The sequence below is a fragment of the Stegastes partitus genome, unplaced genomic scaffold, assembly GCF_000690725.1.
Source record: "Stegastes partitus isolate 25-593 unplaced genomic scaffold, Stegastes_partitus-1.0.2 Scaffold2000, whole genome shotgun sequence".
Taxonomy (NCBI): domain Eukaryota; kingdom Metazoa; phylum Chordata; class Actinopteri; family Pomacentridae; genus Stegastes; species Stegastes partitus.
The window spans coordinates 75,861-97,839 of record NW_007579731.1 but is presented as its reverse complement, the minus strand read 5'-3'; the positions used below and the strand labels follow the sequence as shown (position 1 = coordinate 97,839).

Genomic DNA, 21,979 nt, shown 5'->3' with positions numbered 1-21,979 from the left:
ATTGTATACTGGGAGAGAGTGTGTGGCACTGAAAGCCCCTCTTGGACTGACACTACTTGACTTGGCCTCTGCTGCAGGCTTTTTTACACACAAAAACGGATGTAGTCTGTCAGACATAGGTCTGACAGGAATTTCAATGGGAATGAGCTTCCCACAAAGTTTAGTGGACTGCAGTGATGCCAGAAATACAAGTGGTTTGAATGTCAGTGTTTGTGTTAGCAGCACTGAGGCTTGTGATTGGCCCACAGCACAGCGTCCTTCAGGTGTGTCACGTCTGCATTTGATAAATCACATAATACAGAAACCTGATGTATCTCCTCTTTTCTTTGTCCTGCAGGTTGCATTGGGAAAGATGTGTTTTTAAACCAAAGCTGCTGGGAGATCAGGAGGTGACATGCCTCTGTGAAAGACCACTGGAAACAAATGGTGAGGAGTCACATGGTTTATGATGCTCCGTCTTCCTGATCCTGTTTTAACCACCGAGTCTGACTTTGTGTCGTCATAAATACTGAAAGTAACACAAATGTCTTCTTTTCTAACTGTGGGTTCTGTGTTGTCTTCACATGGTGAGTCTGCAGAATGAACAGACTTCTGCAGACACCAGCATGTAGAACTGGTCAAGAGTAGGGGTTGATGATATGTTTTTAATTAAACAAATTAACAACTGACTTTTTGAAACTGATACACATTCGGATACATATACATGACACACACTGGCAGTAAAAATAAAAGTCTCCAACGAAAAGCTTTACTGCTTTTGTTTATTTATGTTTTCCATATACCTCATTGAGCTTTTTAACATTTCCATGCTAATAGGCTATTACATACTAGATCATTTAGACTATTACATACTAGGTAATTTAGACTGTGAGTAGATCCATCATGTGACTTTTACGACCCACAGTTCAGGCCTGTTACCTACTAACCTGCTTCCTGTAAAGAAGCCCCAGAAGCCAAAGTGTGTTTGGTTCCTTTGTTGTTCAATACTTGGATCAGAGTGCACGTTGTCAGCTGGATATTGTCCTGACTGACGCCCAACTTCTGCTTTTGCTGGTGCCACATGAACAGTGTGGAGAGTCTCTGTTGTCTGCTTGCTAATCACATTGGTCATGGAAGACAACAAAAACAGTTTATTTGCAGACCAGTCTGTCGTCTGTCATTCCTCCCAGCCAAGTCAGGGCAAGAACTTATGACGTTTTTACCTAATAACACTAAAAACCCAATGACCCTGGCAGGGAGGGGTCTGCAATCAGCGTTAGCTGGATGGTTGCGGCAGCTATTGGAACAGAGCATGTGCAGACCGAATAGGCGAGATGTCATCACATACTGAGACCCTAAATGACTTCAGTACAAAAACAATATGTTGTTGTGGATCAGGAGGCCTCGTTTGGCTTTCTTGTGGAAACAAATGTTCTTTGGACTGAGCCACGATGTGCACAGGAAATGAAGAGCAGTTTTAATATTATTTACTTGAAATGGGCTGAATTAAGGATTGTATCATAATAATCTTGATTTTCTGTCTCCACTATGTTCAGCACAGACAGTCAGTTACAGAATGAACAACAAATACACAGCAAATTGTGATCTCTGTAGTTATGCCTGTAATAAAAAACATGTTTGACAAATCCCGTTACAGTAAATGCCAGCATCCTTTCTGACATCCTGTCTTCCTTCCTGTAGCTCTGCTGCCATGCCTCCGGGGATGGTACGTCGTCTTACAGTGTTGGCAGTCCACGCACTGCTGCTAGCCATCGGCTGGCCAACAACTTCATTACCCAATGGTGTGGCCCAAGCGTCAGACTTCTCCCACTCTGATCTTTATCCCACCTTTATCCGGAATGACACTCTGTTTGAACACCTGGCCCTGCACCCTGACCCCAGCGTGGGTCGGGTCTACGTTGGAGCCCGAGATCACCTGTTCCAGTTGGATCGGTTCCTCCAACCTGAACTCCAGGATGACACCGGACCGGTCACAGACAGCCGGGAGTGTTTGCCTCCTGTAACCGAGACCAACTGCCCCCAGGCCAGAGAAACCAGCAACCACAACAAGCTCCTGCTGGTTGATCCGTACTCGATGGAACTTATTACCTGTGGGAGCGTCAACCAGGGAATCTGCCAGAAACGTAGTCTGGACTCAGTGGATATAGTACTGTTCTCCACTGAGAGGCCGGTGGACACTCAGTACGTAGCAGCTAACCACCCCAACGTTAGCACTGTTGGGCTTGTGGTTCGCTCTCATCCCGACAGGCAGCCGGTGCTGTTTGTGGGTCGGGGTTACACCAGCAGCCATCCGCCTATTTCCACACGAAACCTTGCACAGGAACCCGTCTTTTCCTACGAGGAGACGGCCAAGTTGGCCGTGGCTGGCCGCCTCTCTGAGTACGACCATCATTTTGTGGCCTCGTTTGCTCACCGTCAGCACGTTTACTTCCTCTTCTACAGGCGAGACCTGAAGTCGCAGTCGCGCGAGTATCGTACCTACGTATCTCGTGTGTGTTTGGATGACCAGGCCTATTACTCGTACGTGGAAGTACCCCTGACATGTCGCTCCAGGGCGGGTAAAATTTACAACCTTCTGCAAGCTGTCCAACTCGGGCTGTCCAAGGACGGTGGAGAGAGCCAAGGTTCAGAGAGTCTACTTGGTGTCTTCTCTACTCGTTTGGCTTCATCAACTCGGCCCAGCGAAGACTCGGCTCTTTGCATGTTTAGCCTTGAAGATGTGGACCGACGGATCAACTCCACCAGGGACCTGTGCTACACACAGATGGGCAAAGAAGCTGGTCTGGAGGCGGCCTACATCGAGTACGAGGTCAAGTCCAACTGTGCCAACCTGCCAGAGGTGAGCCTGAATTTGTTATTTCTATGGTTATTTACTGTCATTGGGTCAAAACAAGTGCGAAGAAATAAGCACAACGCATCATTTTTTGGAAATAATTTTGATTCAACCATTGCAGCCAAATTCTAAACTACATTGACAAGTGGTGAGCTTCCAGCTGACTCCTGATTTGTTGTTGTGGGAACTTTACTGTCAGACACTCGACTCCCACTCTATGGTGGATTTTACAACTTAGCTGTTACCAGAATCCACACATTTCTTTGACTATGTGTATGTTTTCACATCTAAGTCTTTAACAAGCAAATGAATGTTGTCAGGCTTGAGGAGCAACATATGGGACAGTGAATAATATATTTCTTGTAGTCATAAAGATATTTAAAAAATAGCATTTATAAAAACAACACTGAATTAATTATAGATAGAATAAAATGGGAACCAATTGCACTCGACTAATTCAAAAGAACTGATGATGCCAAATCCTTAAACAGGAAATAATATATCGAGCAGTTTCTGGATGTTTTTCAGCTCCTGTCACATTTTTACTCCATTTAGGCTCATTTTTTACTGCAATGTAAAGTACCGCAGCACTATGGAAACAGAACAAGAATGTCTAGAAGCAACGGGAACTCAAAAATGTCTTCTGCAGTATGGGTCATGAATTATTTAAGAAAAAAAGGAAAATAGATTTTTTTTGACAGAAGTCAAGAAGCTCCTCACTCCTGGTCCAACCTGGCAACTCTGTTCACTGAGAAATTTCAGATTCAAGTACAATCCTGTTGCTGTAGTTCGTCCATACTGCTCCAACAAAGAGAGCTGCAGTTTAATGACAGGGCTACGATGCACTATACTGACATCTTGCTATATTTAATGCTTCATTGTTGTGCCAATGGAGGAGTGGAGAGCTATAGCGTTGGTTAATAAAAAATAATAGTGCCATAGACGATAAAACTGTGAGCCTAAAAATAATTTTGGTTCTAAAAAACAAGTTTTATTATCTTCCTTCTTTCAATAACTACCACAAAATTACACATTAGTAAGTCGCTCTCTCCAGTGAAACCACAGTGAAGCACAGATAGCGGCGGCGGCGCTCCACTCCCTGGTGTCAGTGTTGGTAATTGTATGTTTGTGTGACAGAGTGTTACTATAAAGAAAAACGACTGCCTGCAAGAATAATGGTGGCCTTGTGCTTTATTGTGTAAAAATGTCATTTGGGGTTATTAAGAACTTCTCCCATTTATTTTTTTTTTACTTCTCAGAGACAGAAGGTGAATTAACCCGGGGTTTCAGTCGGTATATTGCAAACTCAGCAGCCTGCCGCGGCTAAGTATCTGGGAAGGTGTTTTTTTTAAACTCCAGTTCCAGTCGGGTGGTTCGGTTTAAACAGACATAATGGTTGGAAAGCCCACCAGTGGTGTCTCACATTTGCGGCTCCATCGAGTCAGCAATGCTTGGCGAACACCTCGTCCTTGATAAGTTACCTCAGAGACTATAGCAGGCGACCTTAATGCTGCCATCAGTCTGGCCTGTGCTGGATCCTCATCAACTAACACAGTTGGCTGCAGTTGTGTAGCTGCTGGAGGCTCCATCAGTCTCCTGGAGGACTGTCAAAGAATCAAAGACGTTTTTAGCAGCCGTCTCTCTACCTGCCGTCTTTGTGTCGCCTGTCATTCAGGTGTGAATAAAAACTACTTTTCTGGCAGATATTGTGAAACATCCCGTTGGACACGACGCTCACCGACACAAACCTCCTTGTTTTTATGGTTCTGTTTACAGAACACGTCCAGTTCTGTGTTGTCCAAGTTACTCTTCATTTATTTTGGCGATGACTGTCCTGAATAAAAGCTTTCATCCTGCCAAAGCTCGTGCCATGCATCTGAAGCTGTCCAGGTCCGTCCCCTTCCAGCAAAGTGACCTTTGCATGAGAGAGGATGAAATTTAATTTGACTTTTTTTTTTCTGTAATGCTGTGGAGGACGGATTGAATTACGTCTCATAGCACCAAATCTGAACATCCTGACTTTAAGATGATGTGTTTGTGCGCATTCCGGTTAAACTTTGCATTTGGAGTGGTATTATGGGCTAGTTTCACATCTCCTTCTATCATCACTACCTTTTCTTTTTGTTGAGGATGTGAGACCTTCAACCTGTGCAGCCATGTACAGCAGACTGGCTCGAGGGGGAGAAGGTAGTGCGGGTGGTGTAATTAAATAAAATTGCTGTTGAGGGAGGCATCGATCGGCGGCATTAACCGTACTTAGTTGGGTGGGGTTGGCGGTGATGTTTAACAAGGCCTGACAAGGACGGGGATAAAGACACACCGGGTAGAGACAAAGGTCTGAAGGGCAGAGAGAAAACGCCAAGGAAAGGAAAATAGCTGGGAATACGGGTTTTGTTTTTTGAAAGTCATCATGAAAAAAGGGAACTAAAGGGAAGCCTTACGGTTAGAGGGGGACAATGTTGAGACAAAAATGAGACTGAAAGGAGATTTACAGTAAGATTACGATGTCAAATGGTGATGGGATCCCTGTAAACAAGCCCATCTGCAGACTCTCACGCAAGCTTCTCAGCTGTCGGGGAGAAAAACGATCGTTACTTATGATCAGGGACTTGATTTTGGGACTTGTACTGAACAATGTAGTGGCCAAAATGCAACTTTAGGAGTCTTTTGTCATCGTCTTACTCCCTCATGGTTATTACTCTCCTCAGATGATTGCAGTCTGCACAGCACTTATCAGCATGTGTCATTACAGCGTAATCACAGCCTGCGATGAGCCAAACCAGCCTGTCACATGCCAATATTTAAGCTTCCAGGCCGTGTTTCCAGACTGGACGTCATAACTTCATAACTATTTCAGTAGCCGTAATGTAGTTTGGGGCTATTCTTAGCATGCAGTCATCTCTGCTTGTTTTGATTGGGGTCTTATGTACACTGTATACGCTATACCTCACTTCCCATGCGTATCTTATTTTTACAACCCGGTGTAAAGTTCTGTGCACTTTTTTGAATGAGGAAGATATCCCGACTGTACCGGTTGTATCTCAGCCGTACAAGATCAGCGGTGCTTGTACATGAGCAGTCTCTATTTCTTTAGCACAGGCCAAATAAGGAGCCCATTCATAACATCACACCAGCCAACAACATGCAATCCATCAAAACAAGTAGCTTTCGGCGGCCAGGGCTCTCAGGTTCATTGCCTCTATTTCCCATTGTTAAGATTACCAATGATGAAGCAATGACCCTGCTTTCAAACATTCTTGTGGAAAAATAAATTGCCCGGAACAAAAAACAACAGCCCTGCCGCCAGAGCAAAGACTCCCTGCTGCCAAACTGTGGAAGCAAAAACAAATCTTGTGTAAGCTTTAAAGCACAGAGCGTGGAAGCCACTGGATCCCCGTTATACTTTGTTCCCAAACCCCAACCCCCTTCTCAATAAACCCTGCTGGGATTTTACGAACCACATTAGGAGCAGTGCTGATATATTTTTGGCTACTGACACACCGGCTGAAAAATTAATAACAAATCACTTAAAGGGCTTCATTTTTGTTCAGAACAAGTTTTGCAGTTGACGTTTTTCCAGCTTCCATGATGCTGTAGTCACTGAACATGGACTTGTCTCCACCATCAGAACACCCTGGACGCCTACCCTTGCGGCTCCGACCACACCCCCAGCCCGATGGCCAGTCGGATCGCCGTGGAGGTTGAGACTATCCTGGACAGCCCGTCCGCCCGTCTCACCGCCGTGGCCGTCAGCGTGAGGGCGGGACATACCATCGCCTTCCTGGGAGACTCCAAAGGGAACCTGCACAAGGTAACTCACCGCTGCAGACTCCAGGACGTGCACAGACAGGTTGTCGACCTGCGTCTGTTCCGACACACACAAAAAAATCCATAACAAGAGGAGTTTTGTGCATGAGCTAGCTGTGATGTTATGCAGAGATTGTGATGTTATTTCTGGAAATTCAGTGCGCTCGACAACTTGGGTCATTATTTTGACTCGAGAGCCTATTTGGGGAACATGTGTCGGCTGTTCCTTATGTAACTGTAATACTTGCACCCAGATGTGACAGTCAACTCAACAGACATCCAGTTCAAGTCGTTTCTCTGTTCACCTTCAGACGCTGGTTTCTGTCTGTTCCTTTGCCAGCTAGAGGAGGTTTAAAATAGTCTGTGTGAGCAGGAAGGCGGCAGAAATGATCTCAAGAGCAGAGTCCTGGTTTGAAGATCGTACTAAGATTTTATGTAGATGTTTCTATTGTATTAACTCAGCTCACTCATTATACGACAGGAACATAGACCAACAAAATCATCAGTGTTCTCCTGATAAATAACTTGATTTTTCTCCAAGACCACTGATCCACTAATAAACAGAGTATAAGACACACATACGATATGAAACACTGATTCCTTAGTTTTAAAGTTCAGTATCACAAAGCTGATATTGCCAACGACCTCCATTTTTGACCAATGGGCTGCAAGTAAACTAAACCTGCATATTTCATGTATGTAAATGAGCATCACTCTGTGTTTAGCGTCAGAGCCGGTGCCTGATAACTTGATGGGAGGCTTGAAGACAGAAAAGAGGGTCACAGTTGCTGCAGCTGCCCAATTTGTTGCAGCTGTTGCTGTGTTTTGTTTTCTCACCTTTAGGTTGTGATTGCAAATTGCTCGACATCGTCTCAGTCTGTGTTTACTCTGGATGTCTTAATACACAAACTTCCCCTCAGTGTTGCAATCAGCCTGAATTTCATCAAATGTAATTACAGTATTAGTCTCATTGTTCGATAGCCACACGTTGTGTGTTCTGATTTGTGATTTGCCAGACGGCTGATTGTTCAGCCTCACTAGATAAGTTTGAGGTGTTTCCTTCTTTCTGTGCCACAGTTTGCATTCTGGCTTTTGCTCCATACACGACTTTTTCAGTCCTTTTTTCTCCCTTTAGGTTGCAAAAGATCTGTTTCTGCACGTTTTCTGTTTCTGTTGTTGTTGACCAATACTTTAGCTTCTTTGCTTTCACTAGTTTTTAGAATTTTGGTATCCACGCCTCATAGGTCGACACGTAAAATGTTTTTAGACACATTTTTTCATTCTCACATCAGATGGAACAGATGTGCTCCAATTTAGTTCAATTAATTTGACTAGACAGGTGGCGAAACAGCCTGTGTACCTGAGCTGAAGCAAATGATAAGCTTTTGGATTATTTTCTGGCATTTTAACTCCCGGTTTGAACAGAAAACCTTGACATCCTGCACACCGTCAGTCGCTTAAAGTTATTAAATTAACAAAAGCGTACTCCATTTTAAACGAGTTGCCTGTAATCCAAGGGTAAAAAAAAAAAAAAGACTAAACCACTAAAATCTCCAAATGTGCATTTCTGTTATCAGGATGAAAGCTGACAACAGCACAGTTAGCTAACAGCTGATTGACTTTAGAAGAATAAAATGATCATTGAAAGGCCAGTAGATTGAATGCATCCATCAGTGGTTTTCTTGTGACTGTTTTTGTTTTTTACATGTGAAATAAGTTCAGTGGTATCTGTCAAACACTTTCTTGTCTTCTAAACCTTTTTTTTTGGAAACAGGGATGTTGTCCTGCAGTTGGAAAACTAACGAAGCTCGTTTCATCTGGCAGAAACTAATACAACAAGCTCACTGATGATTGGTTTTTACACTGTGTTTATTGGTTTTTTGTTCATTTTTTGGACGAGCGTTAGTTTGTTTTGTTGTTGAACTAAAGTGCATCATGTTGTGAAGTGTTTTGCCAGTATTGGTTGTTTTCTTCGTGGTCAAGGCCTGGCTGGTGGACAGGAACAGGAAGCAGTTAATCAGAGCTCGTCTATTTATAACAAAAGCTCAGTCTGCGACATGGGGGGCGGTTGAGCTGCTACTTGGTGCCACTCATCAGAAATGCCTTTCTGTCACGCTGAAATGTGGACTGTAAACGTTGGGCTCCATTTTCAGATCGTGTGACGCTCCACCGAGGTGATGTTGACCTCGGGGTCGCTCAGTGGGGGTCACTCATGGCAGAGTCATCTGTAGGTTCAGGCAGAGGTCACGGTGAAGCTCTGTCACACACAATAAGACAAGGAGTGCCCTGTTGGGGATAGAAAATCAAGAAAAAGCCAGGGGATAGCAAGTGTTTGTGATTGAGTAGAACATGTACATTTGTTGAGAAGCCTCTAAAGCTATTCAGGACATTTCACTTGTTAATCACAGAAAATAGTGTACTTGTTTGTGTTTTGATTATTCGTAGCTTCAACTCGGAGGTCAGGGAGGTTGTAGAGAGATCCATTGATATGAGGAGTTTACAGATCGTGAGCCCACTGGCGCACAGTTGGCTCTTTGTGCCGTTTTTTTCTCCGTGGTGGCTTGTGGTCGGGGCCCCCTGCACAAGCAGAAATAGCACAATGACGGCCATTAACATATTTTTACACAGTTACGTCACCCGGCCAAACCTCGAGCTGTACATCACTGTGTGCATCTGATGCAGCGCCACGGTTTTGCCGTGCACTGTCATCGCTGACTGGCAGACACGCACTTCCTAACAGAGAGGCTCATTCATATTTCTGCAGAGTTATCAATCAACAGCAGACAGTGTCGGTGTCACTGTCATTAATAGACACATTGTCAGTCTGCGGCCTCCTGACTGGATCTGCCAACCATGAACATTTACATCCAGACTTGGGCAGCAGCCGACTGTTCCATACTGTAGAAGTGTGGGATTTTCCAACTGTAGACGTGTGTCACTGTGCAGGGAAATGAATAAAATGTGTTGAAAAGTAAAATACAGACTTCTAGAGACAAATAACCTCACAAATCCAAACATTTACTTTCTTCCTTTTTTTTTCTTGTGCTGAGAAAATGAGATTTGTGTTCCCTCAGTGTTCAGTAGGACACTGTGCCCTCTATTGGCTGCCATAGTTACAGTCTGAGGAGAAATTTTGGTGAATTGACAAACAAATAAACAAAAAAAAAAAACAAACAAACATATATTCAGTAAATGCATGTACAGTCAAAGTATTTAGACTTCTTCCCTTTTGCACGATAAGTTAAGCTGTAGATTTATTTTAAAATGGATAAAATTACATTTTTATTCATCAGTCTGCACTTAATAACTCTGAGTGAATGTGAGAATGTGCATTTAGAAATATTTGCATTTGTTTGTATTCAAACCCTTTGTTCGGTACCGTTTGGCTGCAGAGTAGTCCGGTATTTTCAGGTAAGTCTTCTCAAGCTCTGTACACCTGGATTTATGCAGCATATCCCATTCTTCCTAAAAGATCATCTCAGGCTTTGTCAGGTTGCATGGGAAACATCTGAACGTCCATCTTCAGGTCTCTGCCCAGATGCTTTGTGAAGTTTAAGTCGCTCGGGGACAGTCGGACTCGTCCTGAAGCCACTTCAGTGTTTGCTTTGGATCACTTTGTAAAGCAGTAAAATCCTAAAGCAGGATTGAAGCAATAAAGCCTTGTACTTGGTGACATTATAAGACTCTATACAGTCACACACAGTCTGTTTTTCTTGACAGACATCAGTGTATTTGACTGATTCATCTGTGCATGATGCTGCCACCACCGTGCTTCACTATCGGGACACTGTTAGCAGGTGATGAGCAATATATAGAGTCCAGTTAATGTCCCAGAACAGAGAATCTTTTTCTTATGCTCTCAAAATCCTTTAAAGCAGGCTGTCATGTGCCTGTTACTCACGTTGCCTACGTCTAGCTGCCCTTCCATAAAGGCCTGATTGATGGAGAGCTGCTGAGATGGTCGTCCTTCCAGTCGGGTCTTCCAAAGCTCTGTTGAAGGGTTCTGGGTCACCTCTCTGACCCAGACGTTGCTCAATGTGTTGCTCAGTGTGAGTGTGGATTGATGGACTAAAAGTACCAGATAGATTAAATTTGCCAAAAGGAAACATGTCTGACTGCTTTCCAAAGCCATTGTGTCTGTATTATATCCATGTTGACATTGTGGTTTCAACCATACTGGGAGCACTGGTTAAATGTGAGCTCAGACTCCAGGAATTTGTCAGTCTGACTATTTGTGCACTTCGCTGTTGGTTTAGGTTTTTATTCTCCTCTATTAGCTGTACTTGTTGAGACATGGATAAGATGTTCATTGACTTTTTGTCTCCTCACTGTGCTCACACTGAACATTGTGATGCTGCCTCTGTGCTCCAGCTGAAAAAGGCCTCTCTGTTTGTTGTTGCTGAAGCTCCTCAGACACTCAGCAGTTTATTTCCCAGCTGATTAAAGCGCTCTTCTTTGTAGATCAGTGTTTATGTGTAATGTCTTGTTCTCATATTAAATCATGGGGCTTCCTGTTTGTTCTGCCAAGTCAGCAGCCAGTAATGCCTCAAGTGGCAGCGAACCTCTTTTTTATTTTTTATTAGTCGTTCCACAGCTTTGCTAACAATGCGTTAAATGAGCTACGTGGTCACGAGCGTGATGCTGGAACACATGGTTCAGGGAACGCAGCAAATGTTTGAGAATGTGTTCGTGCTTTTAATAGGCCGAGTGTTTGATGTCCGTAAACAGAGGCCGATGTGACGAAGCAGGATTTGAGGTTAGCCGGGTAACTCCATGTTTAATCCTGGGTTTCTGACATCACCGTGGTAACGTGCTGCACACTGAACCTGCTCCGGTTATGTTCCAGGTAAAAGCTCGGCGCTGATCGAAACCGGTTAATTTTTTCAGAAAATCATTCCTGGAAGATCCCTCAGAGCTCAGATAGTGAGCGGTTCCTAAGAAGGCCTGATAAGCAAAGATATGAAAGATATAAATCCTCCAATCGTCCTCACTTTGGGTTTTTTATTTTTCTTTTTCGTGTTGACGGCAAGAAAAGTCAAAACAATTTTATTGTTCTTCAGGCCTTTGTACGGCAATATGATCCTAAACCAGAGATTGATTAAAGTAATAAAGCCGTGTACTTGTTGACCTTCTAACTCCTTACAGTCACCGGTATGACTGATGCTTTTATATTTGTTCTTCCTCCCAAGAATAAACAATGAGGCTGAAGCTGTCGTACACATGAGAAGAACACATGAAGGCAACACGTTTAATGAAGCACACACATGTACAGGGCAGTGATATTGATAAGCTCATTTATTTTACACATTCATGCGGTCAGTATTTATTTATTTTTTTCCAGCTTTACTTCCTGATTTTGACGGCAGCAGTTGTGTTGCTTTGAGCCTGGATTATAGTTTTAAATTCCACATATTGGTTCAGGCTTATAGTTGATCCTATTGTGAGAAGTACGCAGCTCTCGACCTGTCCATGTGTGCAACTGGTCATCCGGTGCCCACATCACCCGTTTTTTCCTAAACGAGCTTAGAGCTGGATTCATTCTTTGTGGTTTATATTTCTCATGTTGTCAGTGACTGTTGATCCTTAGAGGAGCACAGACTGTAATTTATTTTTTTGTGATCTTTTTAGAAATATAACCCTTCTGGTGGCAGTTTCTGTTAAACACAGAACAAATTCAGAATCTTTTTTTTCTGGAAGCTTAATTCAGAATGGTCACTGTAAAATGGACGAGCCGGGTCAAGAAGGAAATGAAGCATCGTCTTTTATATAGCAGATGGGTTAGAGGTTAGTAGCTGGTATCCAGTATAGTCGTCCAGAGACGCCACGCAGACTCGTTCTGTCTCTCTCGTAACCTCGCATATTCTGTCGATGGAGTAAGAGCTGCTCTCAGAAGGGCGCAAAGCAGTGAAAGCCAACGTGGCTTGAACATTTATACGAAGAAGATGGTTTTATAGCAGAACCTTCTGCTGGGTGAGAAAATCGAGCGGCCAAATGGCGTGTTTGCAGCTTGTACTAGTGACCCATCACTGGCCCTTCTGCAGATAAACACAGTGCGCTTTGATTGGTTAATTGCAGCTGCTAGAAATAACAAGAAAACTAAATGAAGCTGAAGCTGGCACTTTAGACACAGGAACCAGTGTGATTGTAGGTTGAGTCTAATTCCTGAAACCTCACCAGCCTTATAAACTGCTGCTGACTGCTCAGGATTCCTCCTCTAAATGTTTGTTTTGCTGAGGTCGGCTCAGTGCATCCTGCTGGAAGAAAGACGGGTTTGTGCTGCGAGTATGCAATGGTTGTTACCCAGAATTCAGTTTACCCCTCTGTCTTACATTTCCCACTCCTCATTTGACAATTGTGTTGTTTTATTTTGCAGATTTTGTGGGTTTTTTAGGGCATAGATGGTGCCCTGATGTGTGTTCCTCTTCATTCACCTGCAGAAGGACAGGGATGTTATTTAGTCGCTTGTCTTTGCCCCTCCATCTGTTGCGCAGTAGCAATAATTTGTTGTAGTCTGAATGGACAGGTATTAAATCCAGGACAGTCTGTCTTTGAAGAGTTGTGGGATCAAAGAGTGCTGACTGCATAGCTGACCTCAAATCTCCCTCATACCTGAAGGATTAGATTAGCCCAGCATCAGTGAGCCATATCACCATATCATATTCATCACACCCTTCAGAGGCTGCTACTGCTCACACACACACACACACACACACACACACACACACACACACAGAGCGGTATCTACGCCTGAACTCACAGAGCAGATCCTCCTGACCTGCGCTGGATTTTCCCATTTGGATGATTGCCGTCTTTGTTCCAGCGGAGTTGCCCTCGCAGTGAAATAACTCACTAATGACATTAGATGGAATGAAGCTGATGTTCAGGCTCCTGTAAATAACATCAAAAGGCTGATGTGGAGCAGTTGGTCAGGCTGCCCCCTCGCATTAACCCACATTACGGCAGCTATGGACTTTTAACAGCCAGCGCGGTGTCGGACTGAGGCCTCCTAATGCTGTCTGACTGTCTGTTGGTTCCGACTGTGACTTGAGTTCTTGTCGCTGTACTGTCAGACCTCACTTTGTCTCACCAGCCCGTGGGCTTGGAAACATCTCTAAACACAACTGTGTGTTGGCACCGACTATCTGGATTTGGCTCATCATCCTCATTTCCTTTATTGGTGTTGCTCTGCACGGTTAAATTCTGCTGATTTTCCTGCTCAGTGCGTTTACAGTTGTTGGCGCGTGTGGGTCTATATATGAAAATAGATGTATAAAACTAGCTTAATTTTTCCAGATGGAGCTATGAGGAATGAAATGATGTCACTTCAGCCAATTGGGTCTAAAAACAATAAGTTTTAAACAAAATAATCGGTAGCCTGCTGGTCGGCTCTGCTGCAGGTTAGACTTGTGGCTTAATTAGACGCCACGAATACAACATCGTCTTTGGTCCTTTAGGGTTTAGGAGAATTTTCTTCATTTTGTTTTCAAACTAATGAACTGAAGCTTCTGATAAAATCCCCTCAGTATCCTCTTACGTGCTTTTTTTCACAGCTTTCCACACATACATGGAAGGTTTCTAATCTGAAGCTACACTGAAGAGTGTCGGACCTTTAGCAGCCGTATGGGACACTGTTTTTACGAGTGCATCCCTGTTGTGTTGTGTCCCACCGGTGATGCTCTACACATTCCTGCTAATGCTTTAGAACACACCAGGAAATGCACTGACTGAAATAAAGACTACTGGTTCATGCTAACGATGCGAGTTCATGAATAATGTTTAATGATGAAGGAACATGTTTGATTACAAGAAACTTTCTACAAGTTCCTTCCTCATCTTGAAAACAGCCAAAATAGTTTAATTAAGATCGACTAAGGTTTAAGTTTAGAGCTTGCAATGTCATAAACAGACAAATTAAGTTCTTACAGCACGTCTGGTTACGTCCTTTAACGGACCTTTAGGGTGCAATGAAAACTACAATAAGGAAATACAATTAAGCTGACTATTTTTATCCCTCTGTGCTCTTGAAATTTGGCACAAACATTCACTTGGTCCCAAAGAACTGATTAGAATTTGGAGGGCAAAAAACATATTTTGGCTTTAACTCAAGATTTAGATCTTCTGCGCTAACGGCTAACAGGATAAACTAATGAGGTGATGACGTTCTCCCTCCAGAAGGTTAAAGGTTCTGCAGAAACCCTGTCGTGGACATTTTTCAACAGCAAAGTTCAGAGACATTGTCACCGTATTTCACGTTTGGTCAGATGCTGAATCGGTGGCGGCATTGTTGGGAGTCTGATTGAGACTGTGGTGATCGTGTTGAGTGGAAGGTTTTGTCTGAAGCGTCTACGTTTCAGAGTTTGTAGCTTCTTTGCAGGAACATATTTGGAGCGTTGTCTACGGTCACTTTGTGTTCTGTCAGAATCAGTTTTATCGGCCAAATGTGAACACAATCACAGAATTACAGTCCTGACTTGACATTCTGACCTTTAACAATCCGAAAACCTTCCTATCCAACAGGTTTTTAGGAACAAATCTGGACAGACGTGGATGTAAAATGCAACTTGACCAGTTAGTAGAGGTGTACAGCCATGAGGTGGTAAATTCATGGGGTGTTAACAGAAGAACATTATGAAGAGACTCGGTTCCAGCTCATATTTTAAATGTACATGTGTGCATGTGTTCTCTCAGGTGTTCTTGGGACCAAACGGCGAGGTGGAGGAGTACTCTGTGATCCCTGTCCAGCCCAACACCGCCATCAGCTCAGACCTCATCCTGGACCAGAAAGAGGAGCATCTCTTCATCATGACCCACAACATGGTGCATATACTCAACACACAGAGATGCAACCTTCCTGTGCTGTAGCTAAAAACAGAAATCATTCTGACTCTCTGTTTCTGCCCCAGTTCTCCCTCTTCTGCAAAAGGCGGCATGTAGTTGGGATTATTCTAATGACCATATTTTCAATTTGCATTGTTGTGTTGAGAAATGTGGGCCAGCTATTCTGTTTTTTTAATCAGATTTTTTAGAAGCTTAGTGTGGGTGGTTTGCACGACTGAACATGATTGTGCTGTCCCGCTTCCAGCTGCAGAAGAGGCCGGTGGCCGAATGCCAGCAGCACACCGACTGTCAGTCCTGCCTGCTGGCCCACGACCCGTACTGTGGCTGGTGTGTCCTGGAGGGAAGGTGAGACAAACAGCTACAGAGATGCTCTCATCTGGTTGAAGGATTCACAGTTGGTAGCATGTCAGTCTTAATAATAACAGTAACTTTATTTATATAAAACCTGTACATACAGAGTTTACAGAGAACTTTAGACAGAGCAAGAAGGAAGAGAAGGATCAGTCCAAGTCAGCCCAAACAAAAACGGCAAAAGTAGAGAAACACATAGAACTTTTTTTTGGCAAAATAAGTCAATAACACAAAACCAGATAGAAAAATAAAAGAAGCAAAAACACTGGATCCAACCAGGAAGAAGAACAAGTGGAAGGAATGGAGGGTAAAAAAAACTACATTCTAAAAGGATCAAAACAAACAAATAAAATAAGTGAAATGAAATAAAGTAGACAATAAAATACATGACAAGTATCAAGGAGTGATTTAAAAGGAGACTGATTCTGCATCTCCTCACGTCGGTCGTTCCAAAGGAGAAGAGTCCAGATCGTAAAAGCTCTGCCTCAGATTTCAGTTTCGACTTTTAAACGGTCTGAAGGACAAATCTGAAGATCTGAGGCTCACATGGGGTCCAGAATTCTGTTAAATTAATTTGCAATTGTCTTCATTTTTGATTACATTTTATCGACTCTCACTAGTTGCAGCACTTGTTTGTTCCTCATTTTTCAGCGTTGTATAAATCTCAATTATATATTTATTGTTTATAAGACAAAGTTTCCCAAATTTCAAATGAAATGTGTGAAAGGGTTCATTTCTTACCCAGAGAAAGTAATCCAGAACATACTATCACATAAAAACTACTGAATATTATTAGTAGCTTCCACTGTTATTGTTAAAGGCGGTCCAGTTAGCAGCAGACTGTTCAATACGACATACTGAGTGTTTATTTCTTCACTGATGTGTGTGTATCTGTATGAATGACTGTAAATGTACAAATAGTCCAGCACTTCTTCTAACTTATAAACATGTTGACCAGCAGAACACCGAAGGTTTCAGTCTGTTAGGACTTGTCCAGTCAAAGCAAGTCACCAGTAAGGTTTTTAATTTGCTGTATAAAAACCAGTAAGATGCCTTCACTTACTAATGAGTTTAACCTTAAGAGTAGGCAATTACCTGTATTTAGCTGTCTGCAGGTTTAAGCACTTTCAGTGAAGGACTTTGTCTTTTGCTGGGATAAAAAAGTACAAATCCGAGTGTTTTTTGACTCAGTTTTCCTGGGCTGCAGCCACTGTGGCCACAAGTCCAGAGTGATTCACTGAAGCACGAGTAGAGACGACCCACGATGGCACAAACATGACCGAGCATCAACGTACTGGTCATTTAAAACCAAGTAAAGCTGAAGCAGCAGCCATCTCTGTACATTACAACAGATAAAATGTGCTTTTATTGCCTATGAGTCGAATGTTTTTTTCCATTATTCATAGACTTTTATAACAAGATTTGTTCTGAGCAAAGTCCGTTATAGATGATGTGCACATGAAGCTGTGAAGTGTTTTCATTAAGATTCACACAAGTCTGACTGGAAAAAAAAGAGAGACGAAACCTGCTGGCAGCATGTTTTAGATGTCGACGTGTTTTTGCCAAGTCATGTTTAAACCGACTCAGTTTGGCCTGATGGGGTTTCGTCTGAATGTGATGAAAGAACTTCGTCCCATCTGGGTCTCCTCCCCGGTCCTCTCCTTCCCCCTCTGCTCTGCCTCACCAGCTGGCCTCCACCTCTTTTTCCTGCATGTTTTGCTGCCTCAGTTTCCATGTTTACTTCTTTCATTTTCCTCCAGCTTTCCTGACCAGCCAGATTTTATTTTTTTTTTCTTGATGTTGTTTTTTTACTTTATAAACTGAAGTTTTTGTAGCTGGAGTGGAAACCAGACCAGTACATACTGAAAATGATTTAATGTGATAGTGAGCGTAACTTGTTCTTGTAGAAACGGTGAGTATGGTTCCTGTAACGCTGATGTTTCCCCTCCAGGTGTGTGCTGAAGTCCCAGTGCAGCCGTGGGAACCAGGCCGGTCAGTGGCTGTGGAGCTTTGACATGGAGCAGCAGTGTCTGACCGTCCAGGACCTGAACCCGTCCAACGTCAGCAGGGAGGAGAGCAGGACGGTGAGTCTGTAATTCATCTACATCAACTCAAGCAGCGAAGAAGCAAAACAGAACTGGAGTATAGACAAAGGACTGGAGGGAGGAGGACGATAATCTTTGTTTACGGAGCCTGTTGACATAAACGCACCTTTTTTTTTGGTTTCTTTTGAATGAAGTGAGATAATTTTCCACCTCAGGCACCGACAAGCTCTTCTTCAGAATCCCTTCCATTACAAAATACACAGATGTCTTAACTTTGAATCCAGGATGGAATCATAGCCTCCTCACATACCAAAACACCCCCAAAGCTCAGGGCAACACATCGACTCGCTGCAACTCATCCCGGATCCCTTATCGGCTGAGCTCGGAGATTTACTGTACCGGAGGATGTGGGTGATGTGTGAGCAGCCGTGTCATGGGAAGATGCTGATCGCGGCCCTGTCCTGTCATGTCCGGGTGTTGTAGGAAAGCAGCGGTGGTATCTGTCATCTGTCTGAAAGATGGAAACACAAAATATATACACAATACGCACACTGTGCTTCAGAGGATGAGTCAAGGACAGCTGCTGGTTGGATGCTTCTGAATAACTTATTTAAATTATCCCTGAATCAAGCCTGTGTTTAATTGGGAACGTTCACTCACCTGCACTGTATGAAGTATAACTTGCTGGTACCAGGTAGGACCCCGTTTGCCTTCAGAACTGCCTTAATTCTTCATGGCAAAGATTCAACAAGATCCTGGAAACATTCCTCAGAGATTGTGATCCATATTAACATGATAGCATCCTGCAGTTTTGTCAGCTGCACATCCATGATGCAAATCTCTTGTTCCAGCACATCCCAAAGGTGCTCTGCTAGATTCAGATCTGGTAACAGTGGAGGCTGTTGAAATACAGTGACCTTGTCGTCATGTTCGAGAAACCAGTTTGAGATGATCTGAGCTCAGTGACATGGTGTGTTATCAGAAGATGGTCCACTGTGGTCATAAAGGGATGGAGGTGGTCAGCAACAGCACTCAGGCAGGCTGTGGGGTTTATACGATGCTCAAGTTGTACTAAGAGGCCAAACGTGTGCCAAGAAAATATCCCCCACATTATTACACCATCAGCATCCTGAACTGTTGATTCAAGGCAGGATGGATCCATGCTTTCATGCTGTTTACACCAAATTCTGACCATCTGAATGTTGCAGCAGAAATCGAGTCTCGTCAGACCAGCCAACATTTTTTAAATCTTCTGTTGTCTGGTGTTAGTGTAGTTTGTTGCCTTAGCTTCCTGTTATTAGCTGACCCACGTGGCACCCGGAGGTCTTCTGCTGCTGTAACTCATCTGCTTCAAGTTCAGAGATGGTCGACTTTGTAATGAGTTGGAGTTACTGTTTCCTTTCTGTCATCTTGAACCAGTTCCACCTCTGACCTCTGGCATCAATGAGCCAGTTTTATCCAGAGAACTGCTGCTCAGTGGATATTTTCTCTTTTTGTACCATTCTCTGTAAAACCTAGAAAGGTCCCAGTAGAACAGCCGAACCATCCCGTCTGACACCCATGTCATGTCAGAAGTTGCCTAAATCACCTTTCTTCCTTCAGCAGGTCGTCTTGACCGTGTCTGCATGCTTGTATGCGCTGAGTCGCTGATTGGCTAATTAAAGAATGATAGCATGGATGAGGTCAGAGCTCCTGGAAATCGTCTCCTCAGGTAGCTCACACTGAAAAGGTGTTCATACTGAGCTCTGAGCTGGCTACATTCATATCCTGGAAGTGTCAGTAGAAAGCAGCTGGACTTCTCTTTAAGGTTCTTGAAGACATTTCACTGCTCTCCAACTCCAGTCCTGGGATTACCCTGAGCTGAGTGACTGAGAATCTACACACTAGTTCCATAAATAACATCGATCCTATCTGAGACACAAGGACAAACAATTAGTTGATTAATCTGTTGGTTGTTGTTCAGAAAGACAAAAGCTTTTTCATTATTCGGTTGTTCAGGAGGTACAAAAAGTTCTCGTTCCAGTTTTCTAGTAATTACCTCCTGCTGTTTGTCTTAAGAGACGTAAATGAACCAAATTAATCTGTGGAGTTGCACATGGACTAAACAAAGCTTATGTCAGGCTCTCTGTGTCTCTGTGATCACGTGATTTCATTAAAAAAAATAATTGGCTGGTTAATAGACAGGACAAATGATTGTTAGTTCAGGCCATACTTTTCTATCATCGCTGCACCGTTTTATAAATCACTCTCGTCCTATTTCACGCGTTGCCTCGAGACATTCTTTGAGAGGAATGATGTGAATCTATTCAACGAGGTTTAGCAGAATGAATCGGGAAGCGTGAGTCACACTGAACAGGATTAATGCTTGTTGTAGAGATGAATTAGTTAAAAAAAGAAAGAAATGCACCTGTTTTTTTTTTTTAAATCAACTAATACAGCTTCTATAAGACATTACAAAGTGTGTTTGTGCACAACAGTAGCTGCTCTTTATATTTATGATTGAGTTTGATTCATTCTGATTGGCTGCGAGGGGAAGCAGAGCGTTTACAGTATGTACACTTTATCTGTGTCTGTATACACTGTTTAATGTAATACTGCCTATTGGATTATGAAGATGTCGTGTCTGCTCATGTTGCTGCGAGCATCCAGCATGGAAGCAGCACGTCGCGTCTTTAAAAACAAAGTCTTGAAATGACGCTGGTTCAAATCAGGAAACGAGCTCCCAATGTCAACTTTTAGTACTTGCCAGTAAATTTCTGTGTGAAGTTTTGCACGCTAAATAGTTAAAATGAACACAAATAACCAGCGCTGCAGAGCGGGGACACTTTTATCAAGAGGAAATCCAAGAAAAGCGTAGAGGACGTCCTGTTTGACTGACAGATGATATCTTTGAAGTGCAGCAGAGAAACATCACATGACTGAGAAACATGCAGCAGATGGAGCCAGAAAGTATAAAGTACAATAACTCAAAGAGCTGCTTTGTCACCATGATTCATGTTCCTCTGGCAGGAAAATGCAATTTACTGTTCAAATCTAATTTTTGCACATTGACATTTACAAGTGAACGGATCAGATTTGTGTGTTCTGCTGTCGTTGTGACCTCCAGTGTCCTCTAAAGCAGCACAGGTGTGGACTTAATGAGACTTCTGTCCTACAAGTCTGGAAGTTGTTTAAGCACTCAGTCTGCTCTTGGACATTATTTGTAGATGCCCAACCAGTCAGGTGCTGCTGGTTGTTACAGGGATGTTTTGTTATAACAGTAGAAGAAGAAGAAGACAAAGATGAAAAAGAAGAGAAGACGAAGAAGAAGAAAAAGAAGAAGAAGGTGAAAAAGAAGACGACGAAGAAGAAGAAGATGACGACGAAGGAGAAGGCGAAGAAGATTGATAATATTGTACCTTTTAAAAATGGAGTCTACAAAGCGCTTTACAGGCAGGACAGAAAAAAAGAAAAGAAGGAAATTCAGTCAGAACATTGAACAGCAAAAGGCTGGTCAGTCCGAACAGGGTTAAAGATTCACAAAATAAATTGTACAGCAACACAAGATCAAATAGTAAAGTGCCACATTCAATGAATAGACAGAAAAAGTGGAATAAAAGAAAATGGAGTGTAAAACCATAAAATCTAAAGCGTATAATAATAGTGGTTGTTGTAATAGTACATCAGTAAATAAATAAAGGGTAGAAGAAAAATTAAATATATTAATTGGATGATAAAAATAGTAATAATAGTAAATAAAGATAGAAATAAAAATAGATATGGACAGCATCACATAAAAGCCGGCCCAGTAAAATGGGGTTTATGAAGTTCTTTAACCTTTAAATACTATTTAGGTCAAATTTGACCCATTTTGACGTTTGACAGCAGTAAAAACACACCAACCCTGAACATCCTTCCTGTAGCTTGAAATGTGATGACTTCTCCTAAAGTGACCTAAAATACACAAAAATGAAACCATTTTAACATTTTATGCGTTTGTACAGGTGCTACAAGTTCACATGGAGGCTCAGATCTGACCCGTACATCCATTGAGATGGTTTTAGATCTACCAGTGTGGATCAGATCAAGGACATGGTGGTTTTAGGGAATCTTGAACCTGTGGAAC

At 42.8% G+C, this 21,979-nt stretch overlaps 1 protein-coding gene across 1 annotated transcript in view; it reads left to right on the top strand.

The window, feature by feature from the left end:
- The first annotated feature begins 294 nt into the window (after positions 1–294).
- The window catches only part of plxnb1b (plexin b1b), a 46,681-nt gene continuing 24,996 nt past the window's right edge, over positions 295–21,979 (top strand). The window contains exons 1-6 of the mRNA XM_008303412.1: positions 295–426; positions 1,681–2,839; positions 6,462–6,644; positions 15,329–15,457; positions 15,723–15,823; positions 17,781–17,913. Of these exons, the coding sequence (XP_008301634.1) occupies positions 1,691–2,839; positions 6,462–6,644; positions 15,329–15,457; positions 15,723–15,823; positions 17,781–17,913 (1,695 nt within the window). The 5' untranslated portion in view covers positions 295–426; positions 1,681–1,690. The remainder of the gene's footprint in view (positions 427–1,680; positions 2,840–6,461; positions 6,645–15,328; positions 15,458–15,722; positions 15,824–17,780; positions 17,914–21,979) is intronic.